Here is a 14046-nt window from a genome sequence, read left to right on the forward strand (position 1 = left end):
CTGTTCAAACTCCCTTTATCTTACATTACAAAAGTACCATTATTAAATAAATCAAGGATTTGGGGAACCATTACAGTAACCCTGCCACAGTTCATCGCTTTAACCATTTTTTTTTCAGTCAAAAGAATTGCCTTGCTCAACAATGACAGCAAAATATTCTGACAGGTGCAACACTCTTTCTGTACACTCTAGGAGAACAGAAGTTGGCAGTGAATAATTACTGCTTGGAGAGGAATTAGTAATTTATAGTCTGTTTCAAACTTTTGTTATCTCTTGTATCTTGTGACATTGCTAATATAGGAAGCATTGAGGCTGTTCTTTTTGCGTCTGATGTCAAGTGCAAGAGATGGCCAGATCTAAGACTGGATTAATTTCACCGTGTCTGCCAAGTATATACATCATAGGATAAAATGAATTCTTCTGTTGACCTACCCCATCTACAAGGGGGATTAGATTATTTTAAATATGGTGCTCAACTTAGACCTTAGGCTAATCAAATTTTAAGTGTAGATCAGACCTCAAAGATGACCTCTCTTATGCATTTAATTTTGATTGGTCCAGTGAGTGGCTCACTTCAAATCTATTTTTACTTCTGGGTCCTACTTATCTGAGGGCCTGTCTATTTGACTGTGTTGGGGATTATGTTTTAACATGTTCCTCTCCTGATTGTTACAATGCATTTTGGTCTTGCCTATGTTTGAACTATGTTACAAAATGCTGTTATTGTAATAGACATTCTTATAAACTTTAGAGTGCAATGCATGGTAGACATTGTTTTACCAATTTTGGCGCATAACATGTTGACAGGTATTTAATTGTCTTACTTCTATAGCAGCTTCATATGCCTGAAGAATCTATGCGCTCTCTGTCAGATTTAGGAGTTTTATGCTACAGGATTTCACAACTCAATTCATGCTAGCCAGATGTCAGGGTCTGTAGAAGATCGGTACCAGTGACCAAGATGTGGGCAGTCTGGCCTGGAGGTCACCACATTGTTCAGGAAGTAGAGGCCAATTGGACAGGTCTGGAGTCAGCTTCCAGGTGTCAGAACCGAAAGTTGGGGCTGGGGTCAGACAGGAGTTGAAGCCAAGGGCCAGCACTGAGTTGGAAGCCAAAGATCCATAGTCTAGGGTTGGAACTGTAGCAGTCAGAAACCAGAGCAATAGGGTTCAGGGACTGGAATGAGGCTGAGGACAGGAGTTGGGAACAGGGCATGGTTGAAGTCAGGAACTAGGACAAGGCCAGGAGTCAGGTAGTAGATGGCAGGCTTTGTAGCAACTACAAGCCAGAATTCACCTTGTACCCAAACAACTTTCTATGTCTCTTTCTGGATTAAATAGTATACTTGGCCCAATCAGGGACTATGGAGCTCCTCCAATCAGCTCACTATGGGTGGTACCTTTAGTTGAAAGTAAGCCGTAGGGGTCCTGATTCTTCAGTCAGAAGTAGAGCCATCAGGTGGTGCTGTGAATGCAGCAGCAACACGGAAGCTGGGTTCAGGACCCATGGACCTCACACTGGGTGCGTGGGTTGCTGTATAAAATGACATTATAAAATGTTGTAAATATTTGTCTTACAGAGTGCCCTTCCTTTGGACTATAAGATAGCATTGATTGATATTGGGCTGGTGATAGAGTATCTAATTGGTGGAGCTTATCGGAGCAACTACACAAGGAAACATTTCAGAGTTCTGTACAACAGCCTTTACAGAAAACGCAAGGTAACATCAATGAAATGGCTATTTGTGTCATTGGGAACAGCTGAAATGTCTAGGTAATAATAATCATAATGCTTTTCACTTCGTGTGGTTTTGCTCTGAAAAGTAACCATTAAAATGACACTAATGGTAAAATGGCATTTAATGTCTTTCAATAATTTCCATATCAGTCTTGATAAGGTTACAAGTAAAAAGGTGTTTCTTTAAGTTAACTGCTTGCTCAGCAAACTGATCCTGGCCTCTGAAAGCCAAGTTGGGGTTTTTTTATTCTCATTCATCATCACCTGTAAGAAAGGATTTGCAGGCCATGGTGGACCCTCATGTACACCTATGAGACAACATTATCTTCCCAGTATGTTATTAGGGAGCTGATCCAAAGCGCAATTACATTACTGGGATTCTTTCCATTGATTTCAGTGGGTTTTGGATTAGGTCATTAGTGTTGCCTATACAGACCAATAACTTTCATGGATGATGCACAAGAAAAATAAAGAATCCATTTCATTCTCATTTTCCTGTGTTGGCGCTTCAAGACTAACATTTGAAAAGCGGTCCAAACTTTTCAGTAAATTAATCAGGTATAACTGACTACACAAAAAGTGATCTGTTGCGTAAGAAGGTGTCTTTTTTCCATACTGAGTTTTCAGAGTAGAACTTTAAGTACAGTAATTCCATAAGCCAAACTCACAATGTATTGCTGTCAGAATTAATGGAAAAGCTCAAACTGGGATGAGGAAATCAGAGGAAAATTATACAACACAATTATAGAATTAATGGAAAAAATGAAGAGATAGCAACCCAATTAATTTTCTGAATTGGGATATACTATACTTAATCAAAAATATTGGAAGTGCTGGTTGACTTTCTGAATTCAAAACATCAATTTTCTGCAGCCAGAGCACTCATCAAATTTCACAAGTTTAACATGGTTGAGTGGGATCAGTTCTTCAAAAACTAGGAGCTGCAGGAAGCGGTATTAACAATTCAGTAGGGAGTCATCTTCCCTTGGAGTTAATATTGAATAAAGTCCCCAGAGATAATAGAGACGCTTTCTGGTAGAAGGAATGTAAATAGGAGGTCCTGATGACTTGAGGTTCTTACATATCATATGGCAGATTTTTACAAGAGTAGGGTTATTTTCAACAAGAGTTATGACCAAATTCAAAATAGGGCATTTTTCTTTGATGTTATAAATTCCAGAAATTGCACAGTAATTATTAGGCTGGCAGGTAGATCACCAAGATAAATGAGGGCAAATTTCATCCCTAATTTATATTTTTCTCTTTGTGTTTTGTGGGATATCTTTGGAACTAGAGTGTGGCCTCCAACGTTGCTCAGAGCCTTTCTCATCACTCCCTTTGTCATAGTAATCAGATGGGTAGCAGAGTTGAATCTGCTGAAAACACCTTGCATTCTCAGTTCATCAGAACAGAACAGTCTTACAAATACAAGGTACTGTCATTGCTTGCTTATGGTGGGAATATGTTAGAGGTACAATAGACTGAAAAATTAGATCAGTTTGTCAAGAGAGTTATTTCAGACATGTGGGATGCAGGCTAGATGCTTATCATGCTTAACTCTCCGTAAACACCAAAGACATCAAGGTTGTATCACACACAGCTCAAGAAGTACAATTACTGCTATTTTACAACATTGAGGTAAAGCTCCAGTTGTTTCAATGAAACTCATTAATCTCCATCCCCTGGTTGATAAGGACTTTCATCCCTTGAAATGTAACATTGCCAAAATCTCCTAATATAAGGCACAGATGATAAACCCTCTTATTTGGATGCAGGCATAGGAGTTCATTGCCCCAAACCTCTCAGAAACTTTTATGTAAGTGGCAATAATAATCCCCTTGAGAAAAGAGTTGATGATGTAAATTGCAAGCAGATGGCAAAATATTTTCTCTTGAAACTGTGTCAGGTATGGATAACAAAAAGAATCCCATTCTTCTCTCAGATAACTCAGCATAAAACTAGAGTTTTCCCCCAGGTCAGATTGGTGGAGACTCTGGGAGGTTTTTCACCTTCCTCTGCAGCATGGGGCATGGGTCACTTGCTGGTATGAACTAGAGTGGATGGTGGAGTCTCTGTAACTGGAAGTCTTTAAATCATGATTTGAGGATTTCAGTAACTCAGCCAGAGATTATGGGTCTGTTACAGGGGTTGGTGAGGTTCTGTGGCCTGCAAAGTGCAGGAGGTCAGACTAGATGATCCTGATGGTCTCTTCTGCCCTTAAAGTCTTTGAGTCCGTGGGACTTCATTAGCATTACTGAGGGCCAGTTTGTGAACAGCTAGTCATCAGAGCAGTCTCATTGAAGCCAACAGGAATTTCCCCCCTGATTTTAATGTAAGACAGTTCAGGCCGAAACACAGCATACCATAAATACACAACTTACTGTAAATGTGACACATATATTAAAAATCAAGAGAGCTATCACAGCTCTCTCACTTATATTTGATTTTACTAGTCCATTTTCTTCCATCAGTGTGACCTAAGTAGACTAGCACACTAGTAAAATTAGTTCAATAAAATCAATGGGAGTGGAGGGCACTCCCCGTTTTGCTGGATCAGGATCTAAAAGCTGAGGCACAGGTTCAGAATGTTGAAATCACATTTAATTTCCTCAGTGCATTTTTGCTTTTGTTGATCCAAGCAACTGCTTACATTCATAGTCTGAATGTTATCTTAGCCATTCTTCTAATATTCATCTATATAATGACCGAGGAACAACCAAATTGCTAATGCATTACATGAATTCAGGATGCAGCAACTTGCTCAGATTTTGTCTGCTATTTTACAGGAAAAGTCAACTGCTTTTCATAAGTCTAGGAAGAAGTCAAAAGATGAACTCAGCTTCTTAGAGGACGATGAGTCAGCTGGCTTTATTTACCCCTATAATGACCTCTTGGTTTGGGCAGTGTTAATGAAAAGACAGAAGATGGCAATGTTCTTCTGGCAGCATGGAGAGGAAGCTATGGTCAAGGCCGTCATGGCTTGCAAACTCTACAGAGCAATGGCACGTGAAGCCAAACAGAGCAACATGGTGGATGACACCTCAGAAGAACTGAAGAAGTACTCAGAGTAGGAGTTCTCCCTTCACTACAGTTAATAAAAGTCTACAGTGTTTAGAATAGTTAGACATTGTTCTTTCCATCAGCTAACCTGTAAGATCAGTGGCTGCATATGCTGTGAAATGTACAAGAAGCACTTTTTGCTATCTGCTCAGTTTAATGTACAAAGAGACACCCTAAGGCCTTGCCCACATGAGGATTTAAAGGAGTGATGTTGGCATGTATTAGCTAACTAACACCTTTGAAAAGTCTAAAGTAGACAAGGACAGTTACCTTTAACACCAAGCTAAACTGGTGAAGTTAAAGCCTACACTTCCCTTTAGGCTTTACCTCGAATAGTTAGCATGAGTTAAGGCCACGTGCCTTGTTTACTTAAGGCTTTTCAAATGTATTAGTACATATGTGTTACTTAACATGTACTAATATCCCACCTTAAATCCTAGTCTATTTAAGGCCTAAAGGAGAAATGTGCTGATACCGTAGCCCAGCACCTCAAAGAGGTTACTTTGCTGAACAGCCCAATCAGTTTTCCTCCCATTTTTAAATTTTAGTTTCATTCTTCGAATATCTGTGAAACATTCAGGATTTAGGGTTTTGTATCATGAAATCAGGAAATGTACAACGGCTCCCTAATCTGATAGTGCACCTTGAAATTTATTGATGTAATGTACTGTACTTTCATAGCCATAATGGAGCAGATTCAGAGCTCAAGGACGAATGATTATCTCTGTTTACATGTAATTATAGGGCTTTGTTCAAAGCAAAGTTTATTCACTGAGGTGCTGAGCATCTTCAGCTCCCATTGAGAGGTGCTTAGGGTCTGACTCAGTCTGAGGCTGCTGATGCAGTTGAGCACAGCACCTGTTTACCGTGTTGGCAAGTGCATTACTGAATGAAATAATAGGCTGAACTATATGGCATGCGTGTGAAACCACGCAATGAGGCTAATTAAAGATCAGGGTCCAGGAATGTAGAGTAATTCCTGTGGTTAGGAGAAGAGACTTAGATTTACTGCCTGAATTATTTTTCCTCTGGGTGCAGTGCTGAGACTGTTTGAAGAGGTGGGGAAGTTATAGTTAATACAATTTCATATCTTACCACATGTGAAAGAAACTTTTGAACTAGAGATGTGATCTCATGATCATTTTCAGTTGTGGTTGTTCCTCCATATTGTAAAATGGTGATTTATTTTTTCTCTGTGCTGCTCTGTCTGTCCTAGTGAATTTGGGCAGCTTGCTTTAGATGTACTGGATAATGCATTCAAACAGAACGAGCAAATGGCCATGAAGCTACTGACCTCCGAGCTGAAAAATTGGAGCAACTCAACTTGCCTGAAACTGGCTGTGTCAGTGGGGCTGCGGCCCTTTGTGTCTCACACTTGCACACAGATGTTACTAACTGATATGTGGATGGGACGCCTGAAGATGCGGAAGAACTCCTGGTTTAAGGTAAACTCACTGACTTGTGCCGCATCTAAACCTGCAGAGGAAGCTTAAGCTGAAGCACGCATTCTCCTTACATGTAGCTAGGTTTTGTCCTGATCTAATGCAGACACACATTAAAGACAGCATGCACGCTGAATGCACCTCCTCAGACTTGTGTTTCTCTTTTAGGTCATTCTAAGTATTCTTCTGCCTCCCACCATCTTGATGCTGGAGTTTAAAAGCAAGGCAGAAATGTCTCATGTGCCGCAGCTCCAGGACTTTCATCAGTTCACACGGCATCACAGTGATCAGAGCCCGTCCACCACTAAAGATGAGTTGTCTCTGGTTAGTTTGGCATCATCTTTAGCATTTATATTTTCACGAAACAGGGATAACATCTGGGTTGGTACAATTCCATTGAAAGCCTTTTGTCTTAAAATGTTACAATGCTTAGAAGACTTAGATTAGAAAGCTTATTACCATCTCCCTTACTTAATGTGAGTAAGATTTCACTCTTCAACTAGTCCCATTGATTGAAATCAGTGGGATTAGTTGTAGTTAAGGTACTACTCATTGTAAGTAAGTTTGGCACAGTCTGATTTTTTATAATCACCATAACTTGTGCACATCAGTGCCAAATGTCACAGTAAAATCATGGAAATACAGGGCTGGAAGGGAACTCAAGAGCCCATCTAGTCCAGCTGAGGCAAATAAACCTAGATAGGTGTATGTCCAACCTGTTCTTAAAAACCTCCAGTGACAGGGATTCCACAACCTCCATTGGAAGCCTAGTCCAGATTTTAGAGTTACAAAGATTTCAGACTGGGGAGCAGAGGACATAAGGAATGGATGTGAGTTTTGGCGGGACATATGTTCAGGTGGTTTCAGTTTGGAATTTCTTTCCCAAAGGCTCTTCCCAGTCTTGGGTTGAGCTTGGACATTTTCAGACTTTATCTGCATTGTACAACAAGCTTGGGCCTGTGGTGGGAGGATGCTAGCAGAGAATTGGTGGTTCAACACACTGGAAAGGGGACAATAAATGAAAGGTGCTACCTGGGTAGCTGGTGCAAGAGTGGATGGGATACTCCAGCTACTAAAAAAGGTGGCAATTTTAAATCAGTCTACCTGGGCAGCTGGCCACAGATCTGTCCACAAAAACAATCAACATGGCACACGTTTCCCCCCATCCAGATTACCTCTCCCCACACCAGGACAGGGCTCAGCTGTTGGCAAGTCTGGCAAGATCTGTTCTATCACTTTATAAACAATATATAGTCCTGAAAAGTTAGGAAGGTTTATCTAACTAGTGGATAGGGCACTGTACTGAAACTCCAGAGACATGGGTTCTGTTCTCAGCTTAGGCACACACTTCTTGTGTGGCCTTGGATAAATTGCTCAATTTATCTTGTGCATCACTTCCCCATCTGTAATACTGAGGTAATACCACCCTACCTCACAGCGGTATTGTGAGGATAAAATCCTTTAATGATTGTGAGGTGCATGGTTATGGTGTTTACATGGTGATGGTAGCCATATAAGATTTTGATAAATAAATACATGTATGTATGTTTATATATAGTGTGTGTGTGTGTATATATATATATATATATTTCACACAGCCAAAAATGTTAGAAGAACATTATTAAAGTCAAGTGCTCAAAAGTTAGGAAATGCCAGTGTTAAGGTTGCCTGTGCAACCTTCATTTGGTCCTCTTGTGCCTATGCATTATGATACAGGCAGTAATTACATGATCAGTCTCCTCCCACCTACCTACTGGCTCCCAGTCCCCCATTTCCTTCTCTGACTCACAGTCCAAATATCTTTGCCCAGTCAGTCCCAACCACCTTGTACCAATCTACTCCCCATGTCTCTGTCCACAGGCCTGGTTGAATCAGGGAACATCTATCTCCACACTGCCTCAGCCTGAATGATTGACAGCACAGCAGAGACAATTTCTTTGTTGTCAGTTTAGGTGCCCTGACCCAGCACATTTCACAGCAGCCCAAAGCTGCAATTGCAAGGAAATCCCCTCGCTGTTGCATGCCTAGTGTGAACAGAATCTTCTGGGAGTTTTGCTGCTGAAATCTAGGAAGTTTCTCCTGAGCATGTGCTTATAATTTGGCCAAATTTAGGCAGCTTTTCACAGGGATTGTAAAAGGCACATCCCTGACACAAAGACTACCCCCAGTCAAATCTCAAATTCCTACTCCAATGCAAGGGAGTACTAGAGCTCTTGAAAGAAAATATTACCAGAATTTTTTATCATTGGCAATTTTTTCCCATAGCCTCATTTTTGGAAATGGCTGAACCATTTTGGCTGAAATTTTCCACAATATTCCATCCTGAAGCAGATACCTCACATGGAAAATTTCAGCCCAAACTGTTTAAGTTAGGCAAAGTTAAAAGCATCTGAAAAGAGGATTTTATAATAGGAAATTATTAAGGCAACCATGCTACCAGCCTCACCGATGATAAATAAAATTAGACAAATGTTTGGGACATTTCTTTCACAATTAACTTTCAATTTGCCTAAAATAAAAGAAATTTTTCCAGAACTTCCTCAGAAGCACAACAGAAATGGCAATGCCAATTCTGAAGTGTTTCTCTCTACGAGGCAGAAGAATGTGGATGCACTTGTGCCCTGCAGTGTCTGACTAATAAAGTCAATTCAAAAAGGTCTTTTACTGGTTAGATAACAGCTACGATTCAGTGGTAAGGCCAATTATAATTATGGGCAGCTAGGACCCCTTGCAGGTATGTAAAGGGAACAAAGTAGAATGAATGTTATCTGACTTGAATGAGACAGGAAGGTTTCCTTTCTAGAGAAGCACTGTTGTTAGCTTCATAATTTATCAAGTGTTGTGTTCATTCTTTTTCCATAAACTGTAAAGATTAGCTGTGAATTTTCTGGCAGTGAGTTGATATGAACAAATATAAAAAAGCCACAGGAGAGTTCCAGGATATACAGATTCAGTACAAGTGCATTTTTCACACGTGGTTGTAAATTATACTTTAGTCTGCTGAAACTAGAAGTTGTATTATCTCATGGGACAATTTTCTATTCTTCAGTTGGCAGAAGCCATTATTAAGACTTAAAGAAAATTGTGTGGGCTGGTGGTGGGTAGTAATATATCGAGGGCCAATACCAAGAGCAAATTATGACTTCCCTCCTGTGCCAGCTCATCTGCACTGGTCAGTGGGTGGAGGGCTCTGCGCATCTGTTCCTTGGAGGTAATAAAGTGGACACCAACATGCCTATGTGCCCAGACCTGTGTAAGAATGGTGCTGACTCACTCACGCTCCCTGAATCAGGCACATTGTCCAAATCACAATAAATTCCCCAGGTTAATAATTTTGCAATCCTTTAGTTCTTCTCTCTCTATGTATATATTCCAGATTTTCTTAGAACTGTTCTGTGGTGCTCATCACTGTAATATCTGAATGCCTTGTGAACATCAATGGGTTTATAGTCACCACATCTTTATCAGATTGGGAGTTATTACTATCCCTATTTCACACATTGGGTAAGTGAGGTACAAAGCGATTTAGGGACTTGCCCAAGGTCACACAGGAAGTCTGTGTCAAAGCTGGGAATAGATCCAGATCTTCTGCTTCCCAGTCCAGTGCCATAACCATAAGACCACCTTTTTGAAACTCAAAAGAACCTTGTGTATTTACAGTTAAGTGTAATGCTAAGAATATTATCTGGTATTGCTTCTTGCAAAAGACAGTTGCAACTGCATGTGACTGAGATATGCTAATTGTTTCTGCGTATACCACACAGCATTTACTGTAGAGTTGCCTTTCCAAGTTTCCCTGTGTTTCTGTTAATGTGGCTGAATTCTTGTACTCATACAGCATGCTGTCTGACTTTAAAACTCTGTTTCCTTTTGAAAAAGGATTATGATGCAGAAAAGGGACCTGAGAAGCCAGACAAAAGCCAAACCTTTTCCACCGACAGTGCTCACGGAAGCCTTCCGAGGACTAGAAAAGTCTATGAATTCTACAGTGCCCCAATTGTCAAGTTCTGGTTTCATACGGTTGGTCATTACAATAAGCATAACTAGATATTAATATTGCCTAAAGCATCTGTTAAACCTTTAACGGAATATATATAAAAATAAAAGAATCACTTCACCTACCACTGAAATGCAGCCGCTCTTTGGGTGGAAGGTGGCTCCTGCCTGCATTTTTCATCCTCACAATTAATTGTAGGTGCAAATATTAGCTCTGGGTTGGGAGAACCAGCAGGATGAGCTCATAACATTCGTTTGACTTTAGTGGGGTTCTGTGCAGCTGCAGCATTTTGCCTGCACATTGTAAATTTCAGGATTGGAGCCTTTGTGGGTTTTGAATGTGTGCTGCATATAACGTGGAAAAATAGTTTTTACCCTGTCTTCTGTTGAATATTTTGGCAATAAAGCAGAGAGACTTTTTTTTTTTTTTTAAAAGCTGCAGCCAAAGCTGGGACTCTTGCACTAAGGGAGGGGAAAGAGTAAAATGAAGCCCAGTGGGGAGCCACCCCTCCCCAACTCCCTCCTGGACATAGATCTGTGCAGGGGAGACAAACCACCCATACACCTTGGGGGACCCTTCCCCCGACCATGTGGCCTTGGGGGACAACTGCAGAGAGCAGCCATCCAGAAATACCAGCCTGTAGGAACAGAAGCAGCCAAAGCCAGGACCTCTGGACATTCCAGTAAAAACTGTAGCATGTTCCCTGACTTTCTTTGCTCTGTGCCGATTAGCTAGGGTGACCATATGTCCCGTTTTTAAAGGGACAGTCCTGTTTTTGGGGACTTTTTCTTGTATAGGCGCCTATTACCCCCCACTCCCTGTCCTGTTTTTTCACAGTTCTGGTCACCCGATGATTAGCTGTAATGTTATACCAATAAAATAAAAACCAGCAGGATCTTATTAAAGGGGAAAAGGCAAAATACCACATTTATTGTGAATACAGAAAGAATCATAGTAAGCAGTTAGTTATAGCTATAACATTCCATTCAATCTCATATTTATTCACACATTCAGTCATACAAACACACACACACAGGTTCTGCAAGGTTGTTATCATAGTTACCAGCCTTAGAGTTGCTCATGCCAAGCCACTGACCAGGTGACCTGGACATGAGGAGGGAGCAGGGCCTTGTCAGATGCTCATCTGATGCTCCTGGAAGTTGGTTTGCAGAATCAGACCCCAAAAGTTCTCACTTTCTAGAATCCATTTGTATAGGAATTTCTTCCTATGCCAGTCTATGGGAATTGCTTCATCATGCTGTTGCTGAATCAATCAGCAGATAGCACATTCCTGACGGCTCCGTGCTGCTAGATGTTATCTTGTTCTTTGGTTCTCCCATTCTTGAGGCTGTTGGGTGGATTCCAGTCTGCCCTCTGGGGGTCCTCTGGTTATTTCCACTTGACGCCTTCTTCAGCCGATGGACACTGGATTCTTAGGCTGGCACCTCCCTGATCATTCAGTTATCCACACCAAGCATCCATCCACATACATCCTCTATCTCTATTTTAATCACAATTGTTAATACAACAAAAGGGCGGGGAGTCTCTGGGTGCTGTTTCTGTTGTTACAGAGTATTGCGTTGAAGAACAGATTCTGTCTTAGAATGTACTAACGCAATTAGCAGCTTGCAAGTTTCACACATAGAGGGAGAGAAACAGTACCAAAAAGCAAGAGACCTCTTAATTAGTAATACCCTGGAATTTAAACTATGGGGAATCAAACTCATTTGTGATTTTAATACAGAACTTCTTTAATACGATCCAACAGTTTGCACCAACCCTTCTCCTCCCTCACAGGCTATGTCTGCACTTGGGGCTAGTGGCGTGATTCCCAGGCCGTGTAGACACAAGTTAGTGTGCTAAAAATATTTGTGGTAGCCATGGTAGCACAGGCAGCGGGCTAGCCACCCCGAGTAAAAACCCATGCATTTGTATGGTAGCTACTCTATTCTCTTTACTGTGCTAGCTCCAATGAGAGCTCGTGTGAGTATGTCTTCTCGTTCTCGAGCTGGGAATCACACTCCCAGCTCCAAGAACAGATGTAGCCACAGTCTCCTTACCTCAACTTCACTCCACAACTGCCCCATCTCCCCTGCCCTGTCCCCCTCATGTTTTTCCCTTCATTTTTCTTTCCATTTAGCTGATCCCTTCATAACTAACAACCCTCCCCACCCCCCCCCCCAAAAAAAAGAAACGATCTCACAGAACTAACATGACATTTCCTGCCATCACATTGTTCACTCTGCTTTTGTGTTACACCCCTTCCCTCACTGTGCCTGTCTGGTCTATTTAGACAACATCAGCTCATTATTTCCTTGTACGCCCCCATCATTCTGTCTGTATCCATCTGTTGTCTCTTGTCTTATACTAGGATTCTAAGCTTTTTGGAGTAGGGACTATCTTTTTGTTCTGTTTGTACAACACCTAAAGTAATGGGGTCCTAATTCATGAGTGGAGTTCCTAGGGGGGACGGTAATACAGATAATGAAAAATAATGATAATAAAGCTCTAGAGGACATTCCCCAGAAGGGCATAGCAATCTGAAGGGCTGACAGGAAATTTTTGGAATCAAGCGCTTGGTAGTGTCCCATTACTTTGACAAAATTTTGTTTAATTATATAGCGCACTTGGTTTTCCTCCTGGCTGTGTTTCTAGTGAGTTTCTAATTTCTTTGTCACAGCTACCTATGCATATGGAATGTGTATTATGTGTTCTGCAGATGGCGTACTTGGCATTTCTCATGCTGTTCACTTACACTGTGTTGGTGAAGATGGAATCCAGGCCTAGTGTGCAAGAGTGGCTTGTAATTATCTACATTTTCACTACTGCCATTGAGAAAGTCAGGGAGGTGAGCTCTTCCTTTTCCACTCTCTCTACTCTACATCTCTAGAGGACAAATGATAAATAATGACTGTAGATTCTTAAATTCCTTTCCAAAGGTTTACCAGAAGAAATATGCCTGTCCTTTACTTTTCAGCTGTCCTAGTTAATTAAAAATTAGGGACTGTTTTTCCAAGAATAGGTGCCTAAACTTTGCCTCCTAAATCCCTATTTAGGCACCTAAGCCAGTGGGAACAATAGTTTGGCAGGAAACAGTTTTGAAATGTTTCATTTCAATTTTGACCTTTTTTAAAAAAACATCACTTTTAGTATACTTAGCTTAAATTTCAATACAAAAGGTCATTTCAAACTGGAAAATTTGATTTTTTTGTTTAAAAATGTTGCAATGAAACATTTTAATTATTCTGAAACTTAAGAAAAAAACCAAACACCTGTCCAGTCACGAGATTTATCGAAACCAACATTGTTATGTCAACAGTTTTTGTTTTGACAAATTGACATTTTTCGATGAAAACAGTTGTCAAAAAATTCCTGACCAGCTCTAATGGGAACTTGTAGGTGCCCAGCATGTTTGAAAATTAATCCACCTATTTAAATGACTAAATATGGAGGTAAGAGCCTAAATCAAGGCACCCATTTTTGAAAATCTTGGCTTAGGCCACTGGTTCATTGATAATGGAATGTGGATTGTACCTCTAGGTCACTGCTTTGATTGTGTCGTTGACTGGAAGTTATTACCAATTAATAGCTGTTTGGTGATCTATTGTATGTAAAATACATTGGAGGTCTCCTTCCAGTCTCTGTGGGGAAGAGTCCACATAATAAAAATGAAAGTTGGTTGAAAATTTTCAAAATTTGAAATGAAGATTTTTTTTTTTTTTTACAGATTTTGATTTTTGAAAAAGCAAAGAAAGCATTCAAAATTAATTGCAATTGACTGATTAAATCAACTGGCCCCTCTGGTGGATG

At 40.6% G+C, this 14046-nt stretch overlaps 1 protein-coding gene across 1 annotated transcript in view; it reads left to right on the forward strand.

Annotated features, from left to right (window-relative positions):
* The window catches only part of TRPM6 (transient receptor potential cation channel subfamily M member 6), a 146598-nt gene that overhangs the window by 80483 nt on the left and 52069 nt on the right, over positions 1 to 14046 (forward strand). Inside the window, exons 14-20 of the mRNA XM_074953237.1 lie at positions 1580 to 1720; positions 3032 to 3169; positions 4524 to 4804; positions 6014 to 6242; positions 6408 to 6563; positions 10119 to 10259; positions 12956 to 13084. Of these exons, the coding sequence (XP_074809338.1) occupies positions 1580 to 1720; positions 3032 to 3169; positions 4524 to 4804; positions 6014 to 6242; positions 6408 to 6563; positions 10119 to 10259; positions 12956 to 13084 (1215 nt within the window). The remainder of the gene's footprint in view (positions 1 to 1579; positions 1721 to 3031; positions 3170 to 4523; positions 4805 to 6013; positions 6243 to 6407; positions 6564 to 10118; positions 10260 to 12955; positions 13085 to 14046) is intronic.

This window comes from Natator depressus, chromosome 5 (assembly GCF_965152275.1).
Source record: "Natator depressus isolate rNatDep1 chromosome 5, rNatDep2.hap1, whole genome shotgun sequence".
In the NCBI taxonomy this organism is placed as follows: domain Eukaryota; kingdom Metazoa; phylum Chordata; order Testudines; family Cheloniidae; genus Natator; species Natator depressus.